Source organism: Aphelocoma coerulescens, chromosome 1A (genome assembly GCF_041296385.1).
Source record: "Aphelocoma coerulescens isolate FSJ_1873_10779 chromosome 1A, UR_Acoe_1.0, whole genome shotgun sequence".
Taxonomy (NCBI): Eukaryota; Metazoa; Chordata; class Aves; order Passeriformes; family Corvidae; genus Aphelocoma; species Aphelocoma coerulescens.
Window position 1 is genome coordinate 54176736 of NC_091014.1, and position 22898 is coordinate 54199633.

The 22898-nt window shown below is 53.2% G+C and overlaps 1 protein-coding gene across 1 annotated transcript; it reads right to left on the bottom strand.

The window, feature by feature from the left end:
• Positions 1 to 679: 679 nt before the first annotated feature.
• MICALL1 (MICAL like 1) lies at positions 680 to 21307 on the bottom strand. The gene is made up of 16 exons (XM_069002819.1): positions 21123 to 21307; positions 15004 to 15052; positions 12855 to 12996; positions 11647 to 11750; positions 10824 to 10960; positions 8009 to 8589; positions 7408 to 7471; positions 6353 to 6738; positions 5610 to 6088; positions 5006 to 5140; positions 4556 to 4682; positions 4110 to 4200; positions 3661 to 3734; positions 3166 to 3280; positions 2779 to 2825; positions 680 to 2481 (listed from the first exon to the last, which is right to left on the bottom strand). The coding sequence occupies exons 1-16, from the start codon at positions 21266 to 21268 to the stop codon at positions 2360 to 2362; spliced, it is 2799 nt and encodes a 932-aa protein (XP_068858920.1). The 5' UTR covers positions 21269 to 21307; the 3' UTR covers positions 680 to 2359.
• Between the last annotated feature and the right edge of the window lie 1591 nt (positions 21308 to 22898).

Genomic DNA, 22898 nt, shown 5'->3' on the forward strand with positions numbered 1-22898 from the left:
ACCAAAACATGACAAAGTAGAGCCTTCTTTTGCCTATGCAGTGCCTCAGAGTACAGCAATCCATCCACAGAAATGTCATTCTTTCCCATCTACCCAGAGGTGAAGGTTTCTCATGGCAGCATGATGGTAACACACGCTGCCACCCACACCTGTAACCTGCTCACTCCTGGCCCTGTGACTCTGGGAATGTCACTGGAGGGAGATGTAACTGCATGGCCTTGCACGATCACGAGCCCCTGGCATTGCTGCAGGTCACTGTGACTGCGACCTGCAGCATCAGCAAACCTCTGGTAGCAGTCCCATGGGGCAGGGGCTCCAAGGGGCTGTGCCAAGCAGGGACAGGGGATTTCAGCCCAGTGCCTGCTGCTCTTTGCTGTGGGCTTGCTGTGATCTTTTGGTTCCCGAAAGCATGGTATGCAGAATAGCCACTCTATTCCCACAGAGACTGGAAATGGCTGTTTGCTCACCTCCTACATACCTGCACCTCTGTCCTCCAGCAGGCTGAAGCATGACGCCCTGCTTTTCCTGTGCAAATCCCAGCATAAAGTCCAGTTTCCGATTTCCTTAAAATCCCATCCTCTGCTTCCTAGCAATTCTCAGCCACTTTCCAAAGCCAGGCAGCATGCCCTGGCCCTGGGACAGCACGAGTGCAAAAAGGAGCGAGAAACCTAGTCCAGAATAATTTTTTAAATCCAATGTTTCTTTTATTTCTGTTCAGGTGAATGGAAGTCATGGAGTTAGTACAGTATAATTTACAAATCAAACTTCTGACTGGGCGCAGGGCCAAGTGGTGTCAGGCTGCAGCGATCCCAATGGCCTTTGGCAATAGTGATGTGACAGCAGGCTCTAAAGCAGATTTGTTTCTCCTTGGAGAAGGGTTGTGCTTTGGGATCTCCTCTCCCCTACCACTGCTCATCAGCCCGCGATGGTGGGGGTGAGATGGCATTACCAGCGCAGAGCTGAGCTGGCCAACTCCCAGCCATGGGGGCCACGCTGGGATTGAGGAGGGGCTCGGGTCCCTCTGGTTTTGGGAAATGAGGATCCCTCTCCAGAATGCTACACCAGCCACCTTGCAAGGCACTGCTCTGAGAGCATTTTGGCTAAAGCCAGTTGGGTTTTTAGAAGAGACTGCAGCAGATGGCTCAGGGCTGGTTATGTCTAATTTGCTAATGAGAAGGCATGATGAACAGCTGACCAACCAAACACCCATGAAACTCTAATTTAGACTGATCCAATAGTTCAATAAATAACTTGTCATCTTGGAAGAGAAGGCAGGAAACAAAAATGGAAGGAAGAAAGGATGGTTGGAAGAACACCACCCCCCCCATTCCCTCCTCTGATGTATACACACGCACACACATGACAAATAAAATAAGGGGTTTAAAGTTTTAGGATGGGTTTGAATTCATCTAGTAAAGGAGGTGTAAAAAATAACCAGTCACATCTGCACACTTACAAAGTATACACAGATGAAGCTGGGTGAAGGTCAGTTGTGACTGTGCCTCTCTCCCCTGCCGCTCAAGGGTGGCACTGGTGAGCAGGGACACAATTTTAGTGTCCCTTGCCGGCACTGAGTCAATCTTGAGCTTTTCTGCCCTTGCTTGGAAAAGGAACAGGTCCTCCCTCCCCAGGAAGGCAGCAGAGTCAGCAGTGTTTAGCAGCAGTGGGGTTCCTGAGTAGGGCACGTGAGCTACGTCCTAGCAGCTGTACGCTGTCCCCTTGGGTCCTCTCAGCCTTGGGACGGAGCCCACCCACCCCTGGCACTTGAGGGAGGGGACAGCTCAAAATAAATAGGGCACCAGTTGTTTTTTTGGCTATGGCTCTAGAGCCTGGTGATGCAGGAGTATTTTCTTAACCTTTTAGTTTAGGCCAGTAAAACCCAAAGGATCCTGATTCTAATGTCAGTTTTCTCCTGAAGTTAAAAATGGGAGAGAAAAGGGACAAGAGCGGGCAGGCAGGGAGGGACAGGGAAGCCCAGTCCCCTCCTGGCGGAAGTCAGAGGCACGTGGAACTGTCACAGTTAGAGCGGGAGAAGGGACAGGGTGCAGTTAGTGCAAGTTTTCCCACAAATGCAAAACTCCTTCGCTTGTTCTCAGTTAATGACAATTGGGTAACATATCTGAAAAGCAAATCCATCTTCTCCCCACCTCGTTGACAAGGCTTCATGGAGGGGATGGCCATGCTCCCCCACAGCCTCGGGAAGGAGAGGGCTTTGGTCATTCTCACCCACTCTGGGCTGAGGGCTGGCATCTCCCTGGGGTGGCAGCTCCGGTGCCTGGGGAGGGAGCAGGGGGAGAGGCGAGCCAGGGCCAGGGAGAGGCGAGTCGGGGTTCCCTCCCACTGCTGGTGTTCCCCTGCTCTAGCTTTTCTCCTTGGGTGACTTGCTCTTGGAGTCATGCTTGTTGCCCAGCAGCTTAAGCACCTTCATGGGCTTGAATTTGCCTTTCTTCTTGCTCTCAGTCTCCGCTTCCTTGTGAAATTCTGGGGTTGCAAAGGGAAGTTGTTACTGTGGGATGTCAGTAGTTGTACAGACACACGACAATGGGCAAGGGTGAGAGCCATGAATCAAAGCCCTCTACTGCATGCACACTTTCTCTGGTAACGGGTGTGCAGCACAACTGTGCCTCTAACTTTATTGTCCCTACAGGAAAGTCTCCCCAGGCTACACAGAATAGATTCAATCTCTCCTGCACACAATTTCACTAATGGCTCGTGCTGCCCCTTACTGGGGTCAGCAGTGAAAACATCACTCCAAAAAGCTTCCCATTTGTTTCTTACCTTTCCTTTTAATCATGGCTTCCAACATTTTATCCTCCTCCTCTTCTCTGAAAGAAAGAATGGGAGAGAGGTCAGGAATTCAGCCCTGAAAACAGCTGCTGCATTGTTTAAGGCTAGAGAGCCTCATACTTAGACCCACAGAGGGGCAGATCCATCACTGTCTTGTGAGCATTTGCAACCAGCAAGATAAATCCCACATGCTGCACGTGCTGTCCTGTCTTTCCCACACAAGGCATTCAAAGAGACAAGGATTGGGAAGCCTGGGAAAGACATGAGCAATATGGATATCTTGGGACATCCCCACAAGGCGCTCATGTGGCACTGAGTCAGACAGGCTATGCTTTTCCCTTCTCCCCCAGCCCACCCCACTCCTCACTCCTCACTCACCTCTGCCGGTCCTCATCCAGGCAATTCACAATGGCATTCCTCTGCTCAATGATGGTCACCAGCTCCTGCATCAGCACCTTCTCCCTCCCTCGGTCCTCCTCGGTCCAGTCCTTCTCTACCCAGCCAAACCCCAAGAAAGGACAGGCAATTACATGGCTGAAGGACCTCCAGCACAATCCCTTCTACCCTGGCACATTGAAGGGCTGGTTGGGCTAGCACTGCTGTGGGGACAGAGCCCTGCATGTGGCATTCCATGGGAACAAAAGAAGGATGTCCCTGCACAAGGCTGGGACACGCACTGAGATGGGACAAAGACTCTAAAGCCAGCTGGTTGCACTGGCATCCCTACAGATCTGCCACTCTTCACCTGAGACCCACCTAGAAAGAGGGCAGATGATGCCCAGGGAAAAAATGATCCTTGTGGGTCCCTTCCAACTCAGGATATTCTATGATTCTATGAAAAAAGGAGTAAGCACAGCCAGAGCGGTGCTTTACCTGGCTTGTTGAGGAGGCACCGCAGTTCATACTCCACATCTGACTGCCGCTGCTCCAGGTTCTGCTGCTTGAAGCTGCAAAGGAAGGGGGAACTGTTGGGAAGAACTGCAAGGCTCCGGAGAGGCAGAACATTATCCCAAAGTACAGGGTGAGCTTGGAAAGAACCATCAAGATGCTGATCTTGTCCTGTACAGCCAGGGAGGCAAGGACCAGTAAGGACCAGCCCTGGCTGCTCAAGGCCTTCCTGGAGTAGATGCTGCAGAGGCTCTGGTGACATGCTGTGGGTCAGTTCTCAGTGCATTTGGACAGATTTGCTTGCCCTTACTCTCTCCCTTTTCTAGGCGAGGAGGCCCTGTCAGGATCTCCCCTGGAAGCACTATTTCAGGAGGGCTGAGAAAGAGTTCCCCAAGAGAGTGTCAGTGCCTCTGCACACGCCTGCACACACTTACATGTAGATGAGCTCCGACTCGTGGCGCACCAGCATGTGCTTCTCGTGGATGAGTTTGAACCAGTCCACAAGCAGGCTGTCCTCAGGGTTGTCTGCCAAGCAAAGGGACAGTTCAGAGCCATTCCCAGCCCTGGTGGATCCCATCACCCTGCAGCAGCCTTGGCTCTGCCCAGCCAGGGAAGGGGCACTGTGCTAAAGCCAACCCAACCTCAGCCTATTTCTGAGTCTCAGAGAGACCCTGTCTCTTCTCCAACCGGTTTCCATTCTAGGGACATCTCCATGTTCAGGGTATGGTTGTGACCAATCTTGGAGGCCAGCACAGCCTCTGGTGCTCTTCCAACCCCAGCATCAGCAGGGAGGAAGTCACTGTTGCTATCTCCTTGCTGGAGAGAGGGCAGCCCCAGAATCAGTCCTGCCCCACACCCACAGACAGCCTACTCCACATACCATTCTCAGCACTGCGAAGTTTTTCCTCCAAGGCCACCCCACGGTGCTCCAGCTCGTCCAGCTGATGCTCAATGGCATCCATCTCCCCATAGATGTCTTCCTCAGGGATATACTGATCTGTCTGCACCTGCAAAACCATAAATCAGACACTTTCATTACCACTAGACTCCAGTTTCCAGGGGTAACCCAAAGGTAACACTAACAAGGGCAGGGGGACAACAGAATATTCCATCTAAGTGTGGATCTGAAATCCCCACCCCACTCTGGAACAAAGGAAGACCATGGTGCTTTCATGAACAGGGTGTAGCCTACAGGCCCTCCTCCCCAGCCACAGCCAGCTGCTGCAATCCCTGCCCACACATCCATCAGCAGGGTGCCTGCAGACTGCTACAGCCCTGGGGGATAGCACAGAGCCGGCTTTTCCCTCCTTGCTCCCGAGGGCTCTTTTACCTTGCGTTTGATCAGTGGGAAGCCGTGGCCTGGTGCAGGAGGACGCACAGGCTTGGAGCCCTTGGGAGGTTTCTTTGCCGAGGGGGAGGCAGCAGGGGATGGCTTCCGATTGAAGGGGTTCTCTTTGCAGGAGGACTGGAGAGGGTGGACAAAAGCAGATATATGAGCATCCAGGGAAGGGAAGGGATCCCAACAGGTGGGGATGAGCAGACAGGGCAGCAGTAGGGTTTGTCCTGCCCCACACACTCCTAAAGGAGGAACACAGCACTCATCTCCACAAACACCTAATCAAAAAAACAGCCGTGCTACTTATTTAGCGTCAGTTTCCCTGCTTCTCTCTCACAAGCATGGTGAAATATTTTCCTTCGTGGTTCTCTTCCCATTTGCTCAGACTACACGACATCCTGCCTCTTCTCTACCACATGGAGTAGGCAGAGTACAAGCAGAGCCACCATTTAACACAGCCCTGAAGCTTGCTTTCAGGGGGTCACACACACCACACCTACCAAAGGAGCAAGCCTGGACTCACATTCCCCCTGTGACCGAGTGATGGACAGGGAAGAAAAGCCCTGTGATCTGGATGGGAGGAAGGTCATCATCTCACCTTCAGCTGTGGTTTAGGTGAGGAAGATGTCTTGGGGCTCCCAGCACCCCCATCTGAAGCCAAGAGGATGGGTGTAGGGCTAGCCCCAGCCGGAGGCTTGGGAGGCAGCCGGCTGGGGCTGGTCTTTAGGCTGCCCGTGGAGGTGCTTCTGCTGGTGTGCATGGTGCTGGGCTGTGTCTCCCCACTGAGGCTGGCCAGCTCGCTGGAGGAGGAGAAGGAGGAGTTGGTGGAGAGGCTGGCTGGGACAGCAGGGCTTTCAGTGGAGGAGACACTGGCCAGTGGTGCATCGGCGCTGGAAGTCTTGGTGGCTGTTGGCATGTGCACAGTGGGCTCGGAGGAGCTTTTGGGCACTGAGGCCTCATCGGTGTCTCCCAGCACCTTGGCTGAATTCTCAGAGTTGATGCTCTCGAGGCTGAGGGCTGGAGACGGGGTGGAGGATGATGGCTCAGAGTGTGACAGCCTGGAGATGGGGTGGTGGGCTGCAAAGCAAAGGGAGAGCTCAGGGAGGAATGAAGGGACAGCCAGGAGAGAAGGGGAGGGTGGCGTACACTGGAGACAGGAGACAGCGCAGTCTTGCCTGCAAATGCTGTGCTCCGGTGGGTAGAGAGGACATGGCTAATGCAACCATCACTGCATAAAGGCCTGGCCTGCCAGGGTGATGCAGAGGCGCCTGGGAAAGGGGAATCTCCATGGGGACGCACAGGGGCTGCAGAAGAAGGATAAAGGAGCAGGAGGAAGCTCACCTAGCGGGGAAGCATTGGGGGCTCGTGGAGCTGGCCGCTTCTTTGCCTTTGGACTGCTGGTGGGAGTGATGCCGTACCAGGGGTGGAGAGGCTTGGCAGCAGTCTCACTCTGCTCCTGCTCAGGTGTGCTCTTTTGGACATCAGCACTTTCCACCTCCTCCCCATCATCTTCCTCAAAGGGGTTGTACGGTTTGGGCTCTGTGGCATCAGACCTGCTCTCTTCACTCCTGGCTTTCCCCACCTCGTCCCCATCCTCCTCCTCTGAAGTCCTGCTTGGAGTATCATGGCTGTTGCCTGGGGGAGGAGGGGGTGCTGGCTTCTTCTTGGGCTCTGCTTGCACTAAGGCCATCCATGGTGGGTCCTTGGCTCTTGCAGCAGCTCCACCGCTGGTAGGAGAGAAAGAGAAATTGAGGTGGCAGAGACAAGGTGGGGTGGCAAGGCACTGGAGAGGGACTTAGCCCTTGGGGGAAAGGAAGCATGGAGCAGGGCGTTTCCCATGCAGAAGCAGCTTTCTCATCCAAGGATGGCCCTAGGCTTCCCCAGACACAGTGTCTCCCTCTCTGTGAGCAACCCTTAGGGAAGCACAGCCTGCCTGACTTGCCTGCTGGGCCCAGTGTTTTGGTGTCTGAATATTACAGCTTCCATCTGCTAAGCAGTGGTAAAGGTTGAGCTTTATGGGCATAGCTGGTCTTCCCTGCCCAACACCTTCCCCAGGACAAACCCTCCACAAGGCAGACAAGTGTCCCCTTCTCAGCACCCACAAGCAGGGCCATTTCAGCAGGCATTTGGCAATTTGCCTGTGCCTCAGAAACACCTTTCTAAAGCTCTCAAACTCTTCACAAACTCTGAGAGACAAATGCCCTGGGAGGTATGGATGAACACTGTCAGCCTGACCATGCTGGGCTAGCACCTATTAGAAAAGGGACCTGGTCAAAGCCTATGTCCTCCTAAGAGCAGGAGCTGATGGACGTGGGAGAGAAGACCACAGGTGTGCTGTCCTCATAGCCCCACCTTTCTATGGAGTTTTCAGGTGATCTGCAAACAGAGGGACGTACCGATCAGAGGAGCAGGGTCTCCCTCGAGGTTTTGGGACAGGGGGGCTGGGTTCAGGTACCCGACCTAGAAAGACACAGGGTCAGACTGTCACAATACCAAAAGGACATGAAGAAAGAGGTTAAACCAACATGAGGCACCTCTTAGATATCTTCTCACAGGAAGGTGGCTATTCTCACTCACTGAAGACCTCATGGCATTTCTCCCACAGTCAATGCAGCCAGCTAACTCCAAACATCCCCTCTTCCTGTTTACCCCCTCTTCAACCTGGGAGCTGCACCTGGAGAACTGACATGCCCCTCTGTCCCCACACCTGCAAACTCCTCTAGCTCTTCCATCTTCCCTCCACACTGGCAGGAACCTTTGAAGAGCTCTGGCGAAATACAAGGGAGCGGACAGGCAGGAAAGCTAGTACGTCTCTCCTCGCTACGGGGATGGCTGGCAATTGCTGGCAAAGGCCTGGTGTCTGAGCCCAAGATTTATTCGGAGGCAGATAGGAACATCAGGCTTCAGAAAAGGAAGGGAACTCATCCAACCTGCAGCCAACCACCTTGGCCGCTGAGGATGTGGAGGGTAACCCCTGCCACCACTGTGCCCTCTTACCGTTCACCATGCTGGGCCCACACTCGCTGCCCTCACCCTGCAGAGTGGACCTGGGCCGGGGGACAGGGTGGGAGGTTGGAGGGGAGAGGGCAGACGCGTCGGTGGCCCTCCTTGGGGCAGGGGTGGGACGTGAGTCTCTGAGCCGTCCATCCAGCGGGCTGGCTTTGTCCTGGGTGAGCCCTGCAGGCTTGCTGGGGATTGGAGGCCTGGGGGGAGTTTGGGAGACAGGTGCCCCACTGCCAGCGTGAGCAGGGGGTGTCGGTGTCTCTGCTTTGCTGGCTGTGCTGTTCTTCTCTGCTGGGCCAGGGAGGCCCTCTGCAGGTGCAGGGGTCTCTGCCATGCTCTCCTGGGAGTCACCATCATCCTTCCCCACCTCTGCTCCTGTGTGGATGGCATCCTCTCCTATGCTGTCAGCCCCAGTCTCAGTTCTTAGCTCTGGTGACTGTCGGTCTGGGCTGGGCCTCCTCTCTGCCTTCCCGCTCACGGCCAATTTACCACGATGCTGCGTGCAGACAAAAGTCCCCGCTTCTGACCCAGGCTTGTATGACCCTGGGAGCAGCGTGCTGGAGCATTCCTTACACCTGCCAATGAGAAGAGAAAGCACCATGAGATGGGGAATGCCATCCTACCCTTCCCGGAAGGTAACACACCTGGAAGACCCTTGTAGGGACACGGAGTTAGTCCTCAACCCTGCTCCTAAATCCTAGAGTGCTCTTGGGGAAGTCATTCAGGAAAGAAGAGAAGTAGAGAAATGTCACCAGGCCACTGTAGGAACCCATGGCAAGTTCACAACTCAAATACTGCATGCCTTTGGGTTCTTCCTTCATCTCAGAAAGGACTTAATAGATGTGGAAGGGTGACAGTTGGTATCGGGATATGGTGTTGTTTCCAGACTTGGAATGGGGAGAGGGATCAACCATTCACAGACATGAAACTATGAAAATCAGCTGGAATTAGGAAGCAATTGGTTCAGAACTGGCACAGGGAGGCTATGGGCTGCTGGGGCTGGGGGCTAATGGTCCAGGCAGGTTAAAGAACTGCCAGGCACATTTGTTTGTAAAACAACCCCCTCAGCTCTGATTATTAAATAAATTGACATCAAATCCAACTCAGGAAATTACTACATTAGAGGCTTCCAGAGTATTCAGGAGAAGCAGCACACAAGCCTGGCCTGGTCTCATGCTCAGCCTCAGTGATGCTGACCATGGCATCCAGCTGGGCCACAGCATTTGGCTGGAAGGACAAGGGCATTATGCAGCAGGGCCATTCTTACTCTCTGAAATTGGGCTAATAGCTTCCCTGTCCTTCATTGTCTGCCACATCTTGGATCATCCACTCTTCCCCCACTGAGCCTCTGAATGCTTCCTAATGAAGCCCTCCGGGTGCAAGCGTGATACAAAGCACTGGCAACCAAGTCAGTCCTTCTCCACCTGGGAAGGGAGGTGGATAGCAGACATGAAAGACAGCCGAAGGCAAGGGGCTGATCAAGCACTCCCATGAAAACCAAGCTTGTTCCTTCTTGTCTGAATACCTGGTGCTTGCAGCAGCTGGCTGCCCTACGCTACCAGCAGATAATTTTGGCAAGGAATTCTGCTCTGGGCATCCAGTTGACTGGGACTTCCTTAGAAATGGAGAGCAGAAGTGTGAGGACATAGGGACTCTAGAGAGAAGGGGTACGATAAAATGAAGCGGTGAAAAGCTCTGACAAGGGGAGAAAGCAGTTTAACTCCAGATGGGTTTAACTCCATCAGCCCAGGGGAACCTCTGCCACAGGACTTTTCCGACCAAACACTGTCCATGAATCAGCACAGGAGGAAAAAAACAAAACAGAAATAGACAAGAAGAGAATCAGGAGGCAAAACATTTGGGATAAAATTACAGGGATCTCCTTGCTCAATCTGAAGGGCCATTAGCTGTGACATGGCAGACATGACCCCTCTCCTATTCCTGGCCCATGAGGACAGTGGGAATGCTGCACCTGCACTCAAAAACTCCTGCTTTTGCCCCAGCTGCAGATGGGAAGCCTGAATGGCCCCAGCTCAGCTCCCCCCCTGCGATGCCGTTTCTACGGCACATCCCCAATTGGCTTAGGCAGGTGAATGAGGCCTCCCACATCTTCCCAGTGGCTCGATGTTTCTGTCCTCAGAGGCCAACTCCTGTCCTGTGGCCCATGGGAGAGATCTCATTCTTTCATCATCAGAGCAGGGAAAGCAAAGTGAAATGATTTCACAGGTGCTGCAGGTAAGGACCTGCACTCAGGGAGTAACCACAGAGCTGCTGACATGTAAACCCTCACTCCTGAGTTTGTTAACAGTCTGCAGCTCTCCACATGCTCCCTGGGAGCTCAGCACCACCCAGGCAGCATGCAAGCCTGTATATCCAGTTGAGGATGTGGACTGTAGGTGGAAGGAGGTCTGTAGGATGATGTCACGGCTTAGACCTCATTGGAAGGTGGGAAGGTGAAGGGGGGGTGGTCCTGGGTAGGCAGGTGGTAAAGAGGCAGGGCATCCTTGTTTATGGAGGTGGGAGAAGCTCAAGAGGCTGGGATTCCAAGTAAGTGAAGTGGGAAAGCACGAGTCAGCAAGGGAGGCAGGGAGTAGGGTAGGAATGGAGCACAGGGACACAACAGGCTAGTCAGACCTCTGGGACAGGGGGCTGGCGGGAAAACAGAACATCTTCACTCTCTTTTCAAGCATTGTTGTTCGTGTTCCATGCTGCCCAGGGATGCAGACACTCAAAGATGGGGTGCAGCTGGCCACAGCGCCCCAGCCTGCCGAGGAGAGAGGCCGCCCCAGCAGGCCTGGCCACCACATACCTGAAGCACTGGCGGTGGTAGAGCTTGCCCTCAGCCAGGTAGCGCTGCACCAGGTGGACGTGCTGCTGGCAGGCTGCGCAGGTGCTGCTGAGCGCGCTGCGCTGCGACCGCTCCGAGGGCTCCGAGGGGGCATCCTCCTGGGACACAGCACACACGTGGCTCAGGATGGGGCCACGAGCTGCTCCCCAGACCATGGATTCTCCAGAGCAGCTGCTCCCTGTGCAAGGCCCCTTGCTGAGGGCTCATGGCACAGCTCAGGGGCTGACCTCAGGGGCTGACAATGCACAGAACAGCTGCCCTCAAGCCCAGGCACAGGCAGGCTGCCTCTTCCCAAATTAGAAGGGGCCACTCCAAAAGGTGCCTTGGCCCTATCTACAGCTGAAAGGCTGTGGAAGGGACTAATCTACACCCTGTGCATCAGGGTTCTGCGAGACATTGGAAAAGGTTCCATCCCAGACAACTGCTAAAACCTGAAATAAAAGGCATCTTTTCTGCCCTTCTAGTCCCCATTCCTGCTCTTCCCTCATCTACAGGGTTATCCCCACATTGGAAGGAGAATGTTTGTACCCTGGGTGGTTCAAGGAACCATCCAGCACCAATCTGCCCACTCTCTTGCCTGCTATGGACAAATTACAGTCCAACAACCACTATCTCAGCTGGATCCCACAAGGAAACAAAATCTCAAACACCCCTCACACCTAAAATACACAGGCAGGCACCTGCAGTGATCCATGGCTCTGTAACAGGCTTTTTCCCATCTCCTCACCCACAGTGCTGGGGGTACCACTGCCTCAGTCTGACTTTGAATTAAGAAATTGGGTACCTGTGGTCCTGAAGGACTCTCAGCTGCAGCCACGGGGGTCTTGTGGGACAGCAGAGGAGGAGAGGAGGCCACAGTTGGGCGCTTCATAGGCAGAGGGACGCTGGCTGGAGGCAAGAGGGAAGGAGGATCAGGCATGGAGAGAAGTGTGACTCACACCACCCATGTGTGGGAAGGGGAGGGGAAAAAAAGTAAAATCATCCAGCCTTGTGACATAGGATGAGACCTGCCGCTCCCAACACTTCAGTGCTTATTTTAGGTGGAAGAGACAAACACAATCTAATAATGGGTCAGCTGTGAGGCTGCCAGAGAGCGTGGCCTGCTGTGGATCCCCTTCTGTGGCCCAGGGATACCAGCCTCCCACTGTGATTTTATTTACTCATCAAATGCTACTTGGCTTCCTTGTAATCGACTCACTAAGCAACGCTCAAAGCCCAGAGCAGCTGGGGTAGCTGCTGATGTATTGTTGTGACCCACTGGGCCCCAGGGCTTCCAGGCTGTCAGCAGGTCTGTGAAGCATCTCTTGCTGTCAGGGCTGGAACTCGCACACCAGTCCCCAGTGGGACTCCTTGGCTGGGAGACCAGCATCCCTGGAGAAGCACGTACAAGTGGAAGAGATTTATCTGATGTTGAGGCTACAGAGTGTAACAGGAGACCTGGAGCCCTCATCTCCATCCAGCCAAAGGATGCTTGGGAAGAGCTGTCTCAGAGCACTCAGCTCAGGCTGCAGTTGTAGGGACAGACGAGCTGATTTGAAACACTCCACCCTGGCCCCACTCTCTCTGTCCTCCAGTCACTTTACATGTACCTATGTGACAAAAATTAGCTGTGGTAGGCGGGCTCCTATCTAGCTTTCTCCTATTTTAGTGGGCTAGAGCAAATCACAAAGGGCTCTGGTGAGCACCAGGGGTGGTGGCCCAACCCAAGCTGGCAGGAATGCAGTGCAGAGGGAGGAGAAAGGCGTTCCTTTTTCCACAGCCTGAGCTGTTACATCACTCCCCACGTCTTGTGAAACCTCACCCCACTTCCAGGCCTTCCTCAGGGGCACCAGCAAGATGCAGGAGAGGCGGGTGCTACCTGCTCCTCTCCTCTTCCCCACAAACACACACAGCCCCCAGTTGCCACAGGAAGGAGGAAGCACAGGGTGATGCTGGGTTTCCTGTACTCAAACAGGGCCAAACTGGAAGCCAGAAGGGTGGGAGGACACTCACCTTGGCTGGGGTTGTTGAAATGGTTGTAGTACTGAGACACATAAGTCATGATGCTGAGGCAGTCGGGGACTTTCATGGAGACCATATCATTGGGATCTAGCAGGGCTGGGATGCCCAGCTCCCGCTCTGCCAACTCAAAGGCCTGCAGGAACAGCATAGAGGCATTTAGGAAAGAAAACTGATGCATGGCATCCCTGATGGACAGAGGCTTCCAGACATGCTGCTTGACTAAAAAAAGTAGCAACAGAAGCGAGGTTCCCTTCAAGTTTTCACTGAAAAAAACACCCAGTGTTTTTTCAACTCATGGGGACACCAGCAGGGCCCTCACGCAAGAGCCTGGCACAGCCTTGGCTGGCACCACTAAGGGGTGAGGGCTGGCACATACTTCCAGTGACACTGAGCTCTACTCAGCAGTGTCCCCAGCCACCCCAAGTGCTCACCCCACAGAAACACTGACTGCCCATCCTTTCATGCTCTGGGGTGGCACACCTTCCCCTCCCACAATCAACAGAGCCGTCCTGGCTCAATATCCAGCACCCTGCCATGCACAAGCCAGTACTTTCAGTACTTTGCTGTGTCTCAGCAAGCAGAAATGAGGACACTGTGATAAGAAGCACCCACCTCCTCCAACTGCAGACACAGCTCCCCAAAAAGAAGGAATGGAGGAGGGAAAAAGCTGTTTGAGAGTTTCCCACTTAGCAGCATGTGTGGATTACTGTCTACACACTGGCCATCCCTCTGCTGAGCCAAGGGCAGTGTACCTACATTGATCTCCCAGGGAGGGGGGTGCAAAGCTATGGCAGGGACGGAAGAGAAGTAAGCCAGGAGGAGATGAGAGTGGTTTGGACACTGAATGGTGAGGTACCAGGTGCACAGATAAAGGTACTGGGTGTGGGTAAAGAGTGGAGGTGCCTAGTCTCTGGGGCATGAGGTGCTGTGCAGGGTGTGAGATACAAAGAAAAGGAATGGAGAAACAAAAGAAAATGGATATTTGCAGTAACTAGGGGTGTAAAAGTGCCCCCCGTGGACATCCTGCTCTGCTCAGCCTGGCTTTAAGCCAGTTGTCTGGACTGAGTCTTGCTGAACACAAGGCTGCAAGCAGCATGGAGTGAGGAGAGACCCCACCTGAGAGGGCCCTAATAGGACAAGATATCCATTGTGTGGGTCTTGAATGGAAAAAGCTGCTAATGACTGAAAGGGGCCAACTGTTTAGCAAAGGACATGCCAGGACACAGCTGGAGAGCCCTGATCCTGTAAATCCCAAATCACAGAATCACAGAATGGCTGGGGTTGAAAGAGACCTCGGAGGTCATCTAGTCCAAACCCCTGCTAAAGCAGGTTCACCTAAAAGCAGGTGACACAAAATCACATCCAGCTGGGGTTTGAGTGTCTCCAGAGCAAGAAACTCCACTTCCTCTCTGGACAGCCTGGTCCAGTGCTCTGTCACCCTCACAGTAAAAAATGTTTTTCCTCATAATCAGCTGAGGAATTCTTGTATTTCAGTTTGTACCCATTGCCCCTTCTCCTGTTGCTGGGCCCCACTGAAGAGTCTGGTCTCATCCTCAACATCTGCCCTTAAGATATTCGTATGCAGCTTAACTCATCATGGGAAGCTGATGGGCCGTGCCTTTCCACAGACTATCAGATGGAGCCTGCAGCAATGAGGTCTTTCTCTCATTTAAAAAAACCAAGGCTGTTGCTGCTCTGTCCTGCCACTAGCCCCTCGGGCTGGGCACCTCCCCATACCCCACTGCCTGCTTCTGCTACTGGCTCCAGCTGTGCCAAACAGGAAAGGAATATTGCAGACCAGGGTCCAGCATGACCTTCCTCTCTGCCTATGCCTGAAGCAAAACTAGCTTCCTGCTTCCATTGCCTGCAAATCTGGAACAAATGAGGTCAAGAAGATGTTGCACCATTTAAATCTTCACCTGAGATGTTGTCTTGGCAACTATTAGGATAACCAGGCTGGAAGCTGATGTTTCAGATTCCCTTGTTTCCAGAGGAGCTCCTGCCTGTTACCTGTTACTTACAAACACAGATTTTTCTTATACCCTCAGCACTGTCACAAATTCCTCCCACACTACATGACCTCAATCAAGTCATTCTCACATCATTTCTTCCTTCTGTGCACTGCAGAACGGGGACTTACCAAGCGATTATTCTCATAGACGTCATCCTTGGAGAGAGAATCAAAGTCTCTGAAATGAGAAAGCACAAAATAGCCACATGAGGTGCAGAGAAAAAGTGTCCCTATGCCACCACATGCAGATTCCCAGGACAGTCGACCTTACAACAACTCAACACATAAGACCCTAGGCAAACAAAACCTTGGCAAAGCAGATTTCAGGTTGTAACAGCACAGGGAAACCAAAGGGAAATTGCAATTAAAAAAAGAAAGCAAGTCCCAAATGGGTGGTGACCAGGAAATTAAAATGTCATTCTTGTCTCTCGTTACCCACTTCTGCCCTTGAGATTAAAGGCTGCAGAAATACCAGGGCCATGTTTCAATTAGCACCACACATGCTGCACCAAAGAGTGCATGACATCACCCCAGACTAGCTTTTCCAAGGCCACTGGCACAACAGTGGAGGATGGGGATACAGATCCCTCACCTCAGGAGAAAGAAGTGACAGATACAGCTCAGGTGGCTCTATGAGGGTCCTTAGACAAACCTCCCTGCACCATCTCAAGGAATTTGGGGTGACACAGAAGATCTTAAACTGCACTTCTGCCCTTGTTTTCCCCCAAACATTCACAGTGCACAACAAACCGACTTTGGCTGCAGCCTTTGGAGCTGAATGCAAGGTGCTCAGGGCACACAGAGGAACCCCAGCAGTCTCCAGCCCAGGGGATTCACTTGTTCCAACTCATTTCACTTGCTCCCCTGGAGTCCTTTGGGGGTTCAACTTGGCCACAGGGACTGATTAGCTGCCTTCACCAGGGAAGCAGAGGGCAGAAAGTTAAAGCAGTCTGCAGGCTTTTAACAGAGGGGGAGAAATGCAGGAAGGAGTTAGTTATGGCTTTTGCATGTGCATGTGGGTACAATGTGTGAAAACTGCACTGCTTACAGCTCCTTCCTGCCAAGGATCTCAGCTTTGTTACACAAAAACCCCCTCATGCAGCAGCCTGGTGTGCCTGCTACCTGGGTTCACAGGGGAGGTCGCAGTCCAGAGAGGTCTAGGGTCAAGCAAAGCCACCCCAATGGACCACAGAGAGGTGCCAAAGCTTGTGAGACCAACACAGAAGGACAATTCAGATTAGAGAGGGGAATGAATCCTCCACCCCAAAGGTGGTGTGCAGGAACTGGGAGAGATGGCACCACGCACCTGCAGAGAGGGGCTACAGGAACCTCCTTCCTCCATTCCCCTTTGGATTTTATTGCCTTTTCCTGTAACACTGACACGACCTGTCCCGGCACCACATGGCAGGGCAGCCAGCCCCTCCTCAGAGCCCCTCAAGCAGCTTTCCCAAAGCTGCAGAGGAAGTCCGTGATGAGCTCAGGAAGGTTTTCCTGGCTACCTACAGCACCATAAAATTACACTTCCTCCGTTCAAAAGCAAGAGGCTGCTGGTGCCATTTCCTCACGACGAACGAAGCTGCAGCCGCTTGCTGCTGCGGGAGCAAACGCAGCACACACACAGAAAGGTGGGCTGGATGTGCAGCTCTGTTACCTTCCTGAAAGCTCATGTGAATATGTGTACAGAGCTCAGACTGCTCAAAATACCACATCTTTTCCCTCTCTACATGCTGGTGAGCAAAGGTTTCAGCTGCAGCCTTTGCTTTGATGTCAAAACCACTGCCATTTTTGTAATTATAACTAGTCTCCACTGGGAGATGTTTCTTCCCTAAGTTTTTGTTTTGTTTTTGCCTAGGGAAGTCCTTTAACCTTGCAGTATTTTTTTTTCCCTTTTAAAGAAAATGCCAACTTGGAACACGGGAGAAGCAATGACAGCAAAGTTATATATCAACTGCCCTCTAAACATTCATGACCTTCATTTTGAATGCCTTCACTTTCAGGATATGGGAGTGGTGTAGCTGGAAGCTTGAAGACTCCTTGGTGGGCTGGGCTGGGAGAGTATTTTCTGACAGACAAAACATCATGTCCATTCCACTCTGCCCCAGCGAACCAAAGCTGTTTCAGTAAGCCAAGGCAACTCCATTAGGAAAAGCAGTTGCCAGCAGAGAGGACGTGAAGCTCAAGAGGTAACGAGGGGTTAGAAAGCAGCAAGGGAATAGAAGATTCTTTTTCACTAATGTAGGACTGCAGACTCTCAGCTTTACCCGAGATGTTGAAGTCCATCAGTACAAGGCCCCAGGGATCGGTTCATTCAGTTCCTCTCCACTGCATTTTCCAGCTCCCTCTCTGACAAGTCAAGCAGGACCACACTGACCTGCATTGCTCCTGACACGAGCACTCCCATATGCCATTTCATCACGTGGCATCCTGTGGCTCCAGGCACGCTCCCAGTACCGATGTGCAAGCAGCGTGGCCACTCAGGCATGGGGAAAAATCACTCCAGACACACCCCTTTCCCCTCTATACTGTCTCCTCTGCAGAGCCCAGAACTTGCCATCTCGCAATTCTGTGACATGTGGCTGCATGTCACATTATTTCCTCGCCCTGATCTCAGCAGTCTTTCATCCAGCCCTGCTCAGGCTCCTCTCCTGCCAACATATCCATCCAAGGGATTGGATGTAAGAACAGGCAAGACTCTGGCTATCCCAGCGGAAACTGTCTTGACTCAGCAAACCCCAGCGTTGTACCATATCCTGGAGTAATATTTCTATGCAAATAACATCCCAGGCACTTACCTAATTAGATACATGCAGAGCCACTAAACACTCCAGGGTTTAGGGCAGCTGCCAGGGAGCACAGCAGATCCAGGGAAGGGGGAAGGGTGTGCCGTACAGCTAAAACCAGAGCAAATTCCTGGATTCCTCAAATATAAATCATGAGCACTTTAAGGCAGTGCCACATAATAAGCCATTCAGCTTTCCAGGTCTTGTCATGGAAATGCAGGCAGTACATGGGAAGGAACAAACAAGATTTGTGATCCTGCCTGTAACCAAACCCACGGCTCTAGGGACACAAAACAGCATTTCTAAAACTGCTCTCATCTCCTGTTTTCCTCAAGTCTCCATCTCTCCCAGAACTCAAAAGGCATGTGCCATACTCCTTTATTCTTCTCACCCCTGAATGCCAAGATCCCTCCCTGAGCTCCAGGGAGGCTGTACAGCTTGCGATGCTGAAAGATGCTTTTTGCTTCACTAAGCTGCAGCAAATGCCTTGTAAACACTAATTTCATGCTTCGGATTTCTAGAGTACTGAGCAAACAAACTCATTAATCCCCACAGTCCACTGTCAAGTTGGTCTGGATGTTGCCAGCTTAACTGAAAAGGGAAGAGAAGAGATTAAATGTCTCATCTCCAGATCACACAGCCAGCAGCACAGTCAGAGGCTAAATGCAAGTTTCCCGTTTCCCTGACTGGGACAGCGAGGCCAAGTGAAGTACCTACAACAGTGGAGTCAGGGATTTTCATCTTCATGGTTCAACACACAGGTCCAACAGGTATGCACCTCATTCTTGGTGGTCACTTCAAGACACCTTTAGCTGGATTCAGTAGACACTGAGGAGTTCCAGTCTACTTCTTTCAAGAAGCTCAAACCTATAGTGCTTCCAAGAGCTCTGCAGGAGTTGCTCCAAAGCTCTCCAGGGCAGCCTCCCTCCGATGCCATTTGCCTTATCCCAAGGTGATTGTGTTCAAATCACGTGGAAGACTGTCCTCAGTCTCACTTACCCATATGGTCTTTCACGATAGCCTCTTCCTCAGCGTGTCCCCTCCCAGCACAGCAGCACAATGGGGGTGCATCCAGGCAGGGCCAGAAAACTGGGACAGGCTGACAGCCACCACAGCAGCAATGCCCAGGGGATCAGGGTGGCACAGCAGGGGTGTCACACAGGTAGAGAAGAGCTTCAGCTAAGCCCTCATACGGATGTGCCCATTCCTCCCCTCTGCAATCCCAGGGGAAGCCAGCAGGAAGCAGGGAAGCAGCCAAGTGCAGAGGAACTTCAGGGAGCAGCGCAGCTGTCTGGTCTGGGCCAGGAGAGCCCCGCACAAAGGAAGACCACACAAGGTCAGAAACGCACTCACAGATCCCTGCCAAGTCCCATTACTGGGCTGACTGAAAGCACTTTAGAAGAAAAGAAGGGCAACCACTTTTCCTCTGCCGTCAGGAGATTTACTGCCTCTGATCCAATCTTCCCACTTCCAAATCGGGACAGGCTGAAGAAGCTGGAATCAGATGAAATGATGCTACTCTCCTGACGGCCGTCTGAAAATCCTTCTACAACATGCCATGTCCTTGTAAGGCCCTGGGCTCTCTCTCTACAACGCAGCTCGTGCAGAGGACCTGTGAAGCACGTAGTTAGGACATCTGCCAGGAGCAGATTTAAGCCCACTGACAACTTAAGAGCAGCAGTCTCTGCTTAATGGGATGGTAAATATGGTTGATGGGAAACCATCAGGTGGTTTTAGTGGTGTTTATCATATGCTTTTGCCGAACCTCTGCTTTTCAGTTCCCAGTTACTGTGCCATTTACAAAAAAAATTAATAATTGCAAGTGTTCCTGTCCTTAATTTGCCTCCTCCCATCCAGCAGCCTTGCAACTGGGAGCATTTTCAGAGGCTCCTTTCTAGCTAGTCAGAGCGAGCCACACCATCCAAGAGCTGCAGGACACAAGACCACACAGCTCCTTCAAGACCCAGAGTGATGCAGACACCTCACTCTCAGTCATTCCAGAACACCATGCTGAGGGTTTTGGGACAACCACCTGAAACACTGCAGGCAGCAGCTTGGTTTCCAGCCTACCTGCTCCACTTCAGCTTGTAAGGACACAGGCTGGTTTCGCCCTCTCACGGACACCACTGCTCCACAGTGGAGTCACAGTCAACCCTCTGCCTGACAGAGGTTGCTGTCACAGCAAAAGGCCTTCCTGGGGCCAGCTCAGAAAGGAGAATTTGGTCAATTTGGGCAACCTCAGAGGAAGAACACCAGTCCCAGAGCAGAAGGCGACAGGGGACGCATCACCCTTCTTGGCTTTAGGGGCGGGCAAAGGAGAGCGTGCACACCGGAGGCACAGCGAGGTGGGGCGATGCCTACCTGCACTGCAAGGGCTACCAAGGATTAGAGCAGATGGGCTATGGATTCCCAGCACCATCGGGGCACACAGGGTTACAGTAGCAGGTCGGGGCAGATTCCTTCCAGCGGCTCAGCCAGTTTCTCCAGCCTGACACTGTGCCCCCAAGCAATCCCAAACTCAGTGTCTGCCTCGTGAAACTCACATTCCCCCTCAGAGACACCCAAGTTGGGGGAGGCTAGAGAGGCTTAACACCCCTATTGGCATTTGCTACCTCCTGCTTTCACTGTGGCATCCACAGAAAACAAGCTAGAAGCAAATGCAAGCAGCCATCTGGTCCAGGCCTCTACAGATTTCAGACTGGCTGCCTCTGGCAGCTGGGAATGTCCCTGTGCAGGGCAGGCCTCTGGTCCTCTTGAAGTATGAAAGCTCACCTCTTGCTGAGGCAAAACACCCCTGCACCCAGATACCAACACCATGTCTCCTCTCTGATAGGCACCGCTCCCATTTGTCCACCTCCATGCTCTCACCAGCCTTAAATCATACGACTTCTGCTAATCCTGACCTTGACAGGTCTGCAGGACCAGGTCAGAAGGTCGTTTGCTGAAACACAGAATGATAGAATGGTTTGGCTTGGACAGGACCTGAAAGATCATCTGGTTCCAACCCTGCTGCCGTGGGCAGGGACACCTTCCACTAGACCAGGTTGCTCAGAGCACCATCCAACCTGGCTACGAGCACTGCCTGGGAATATAGAATCCTTCATCCCCAGTACCCAACTATTTCTCTACAGCATCTTCTTCACCACGTTCCCTACCAGCCGATCAGCACAACGGAGGCACATCCGCTCTCTGAGCCTCTCATGTCCACGCTCAGGGAGCTTCCCTGCCAGCCAGCCTGGAGCCTGGCGCTTCCCACGGCGCCTCCATGCCCCCCCAACCCACTGTGACCCCCCGGGATCGCTGCTGAGCGGCACAGGCGGCCCAACCCTTCCAGAAAGGGGGGTCCCAGTGGTCCCGCGCCCCAAACCTCCGCGCCCCCCGCTCCTTCCGCCACCGGCGCCCGCGGGCGGCAGCCGGGGCCCCGCGGCGCCCCGTCCGAGCGGCGGGCAAGGCGCGGCCTGCACTCACAGGAGGTCGGGCCGGTGGCGGTGCAGGATGGCGCAGAAGGCCAGTCCGTCGCGGAAGGAGGTGCTGAGGTCGCGGATCTCCACGCCGCGGTAGCCCTCGCACTGCCGGCGGCACCAGGCTTGCAGGGCGCCCCGCGGACCCGACATCGGGGCGGCCGCTCCCACCGACGCCGCCGCCGCCAGCCCGGGGCCGGGCGGGGCCTCCCGGGGCGGGGCTCCCGGGGGCGGGGCCCGGGCACGCCGCGGAAGCTCCCGGGCCCCGGGATCAGCGCTTCCCGGGGAGCAGGGCGGGATGCTGGGGCGAGCACCCTTTCCCAGCTCGGGGAAAGAGTTGGGCCTGAGTTCAATTCAAATTCAGCTAGATTAAAAGCCACTAGGCAACCTCATTTCTGGATCCCTCTCAGGCTTAGACAGAGGCTGCTCCAGGCAGAAGCAGTTCTCAGCAGTCCTAGGGGCATAAGCCGTGGCAGCAGAGTACGTGTAGGACGTAGGTGGTTCCCAGGGTAGGCTCAGGGCCAGGGAGAGCTTTGAAGATCAAGACACTTGGAGTCACAGGCAGCGTTTCACAGGAAGCCCTGGAAGAAGCGGAGGAAGAGTGTGATACAATCTCAGGAACCCACAACATCGCGGCGATGGATTGTCACGAGAGCTGGTGTGCATGTTCAGCGTGATGGTTTGACAAGATGGGGAAAGCACACTATTAAAGGCTTCTTTATTTGGCTTAGCATTCTTTTCACCTCCAACAGCTACCTCTGGGGAAGACCAAATCATCACACTGCTGCTGAGCTTATTGCTGCCAGTTCCAAATCTGTAAGAGTCCATTCTCTCCAGTTAGTTTGTACGGGCTCTACACTCCTTTTCATGGGTAGCACCCTCTTTCTTCTACTCCACTGTTTCACTCTATCACTCTACGGTCCCAGAACTGTAACAAGTGGAAAGTAAATTCTCCGACTGGTTTGTACGGTCTCCCCACTGAGTGGCTGAGCTAAGCTGTGGTGTAAATCACAAAACTACTCTGCAGCAAAAAAGGAAGTGAAACATTGTGTTGGCTTTGTAATAACTGAGCTGGCTACTCAGCATCCCCCAGATCTGGCTGACAGCGTTTTCCTGATGTATCCTAAGGGACAGCCGGATGAGGGATGTTTTCTTGACTTTTCTAGGTTCCATAATTACAGTCAGCCCCTTCACAACTGTAGGTCAGAGACAGACACAGAGTCCACGACCCTGTACTGTGGTTCCCTCTGACAAAACCATTTTGTCCAGAACCACTGCCACTCACCAAAACCTGCTGCGGCAGGCGAGGCTCAAGCTCTAGCCACCCCCGCCTCCCTCTGGAGCGCCTTCCCAGCACCAGCGGGGCTCTGTTGATGCTGCTGAGCACCCTGCATTCCTCCCGCTTCAAGCAGTGCCAGGCACCGCAGCTCGCTGAGCCCATCTTCCCACCCAGTGAGAGCTGCGAGCTCCTCCTGGCTTCGTTCCACCAAGTGCCAGTCCTGCTCAGTTAACCTTCGGCAGTCCCTCAGAGAAGGCGCGGAGCCAGGGAGATCAGTGGATGGTCTCTGTGCATCCTTTGGAAGCTGCTCTGGCAGATGGAAACAAAGCAGCAGCATATCCACACACCTGAGAACAGCCTGCAACTGCTGGAGTGTTTCAAATAATACAGATACGCACTAAAAGTCTGTAATTCCAACATGCCAGCTAGATATTAAACCCCAGTAACACACTGAATTCCTTTGCTATGCTGTGAACTAGAATTGATCATGGAGATACTTGCCAG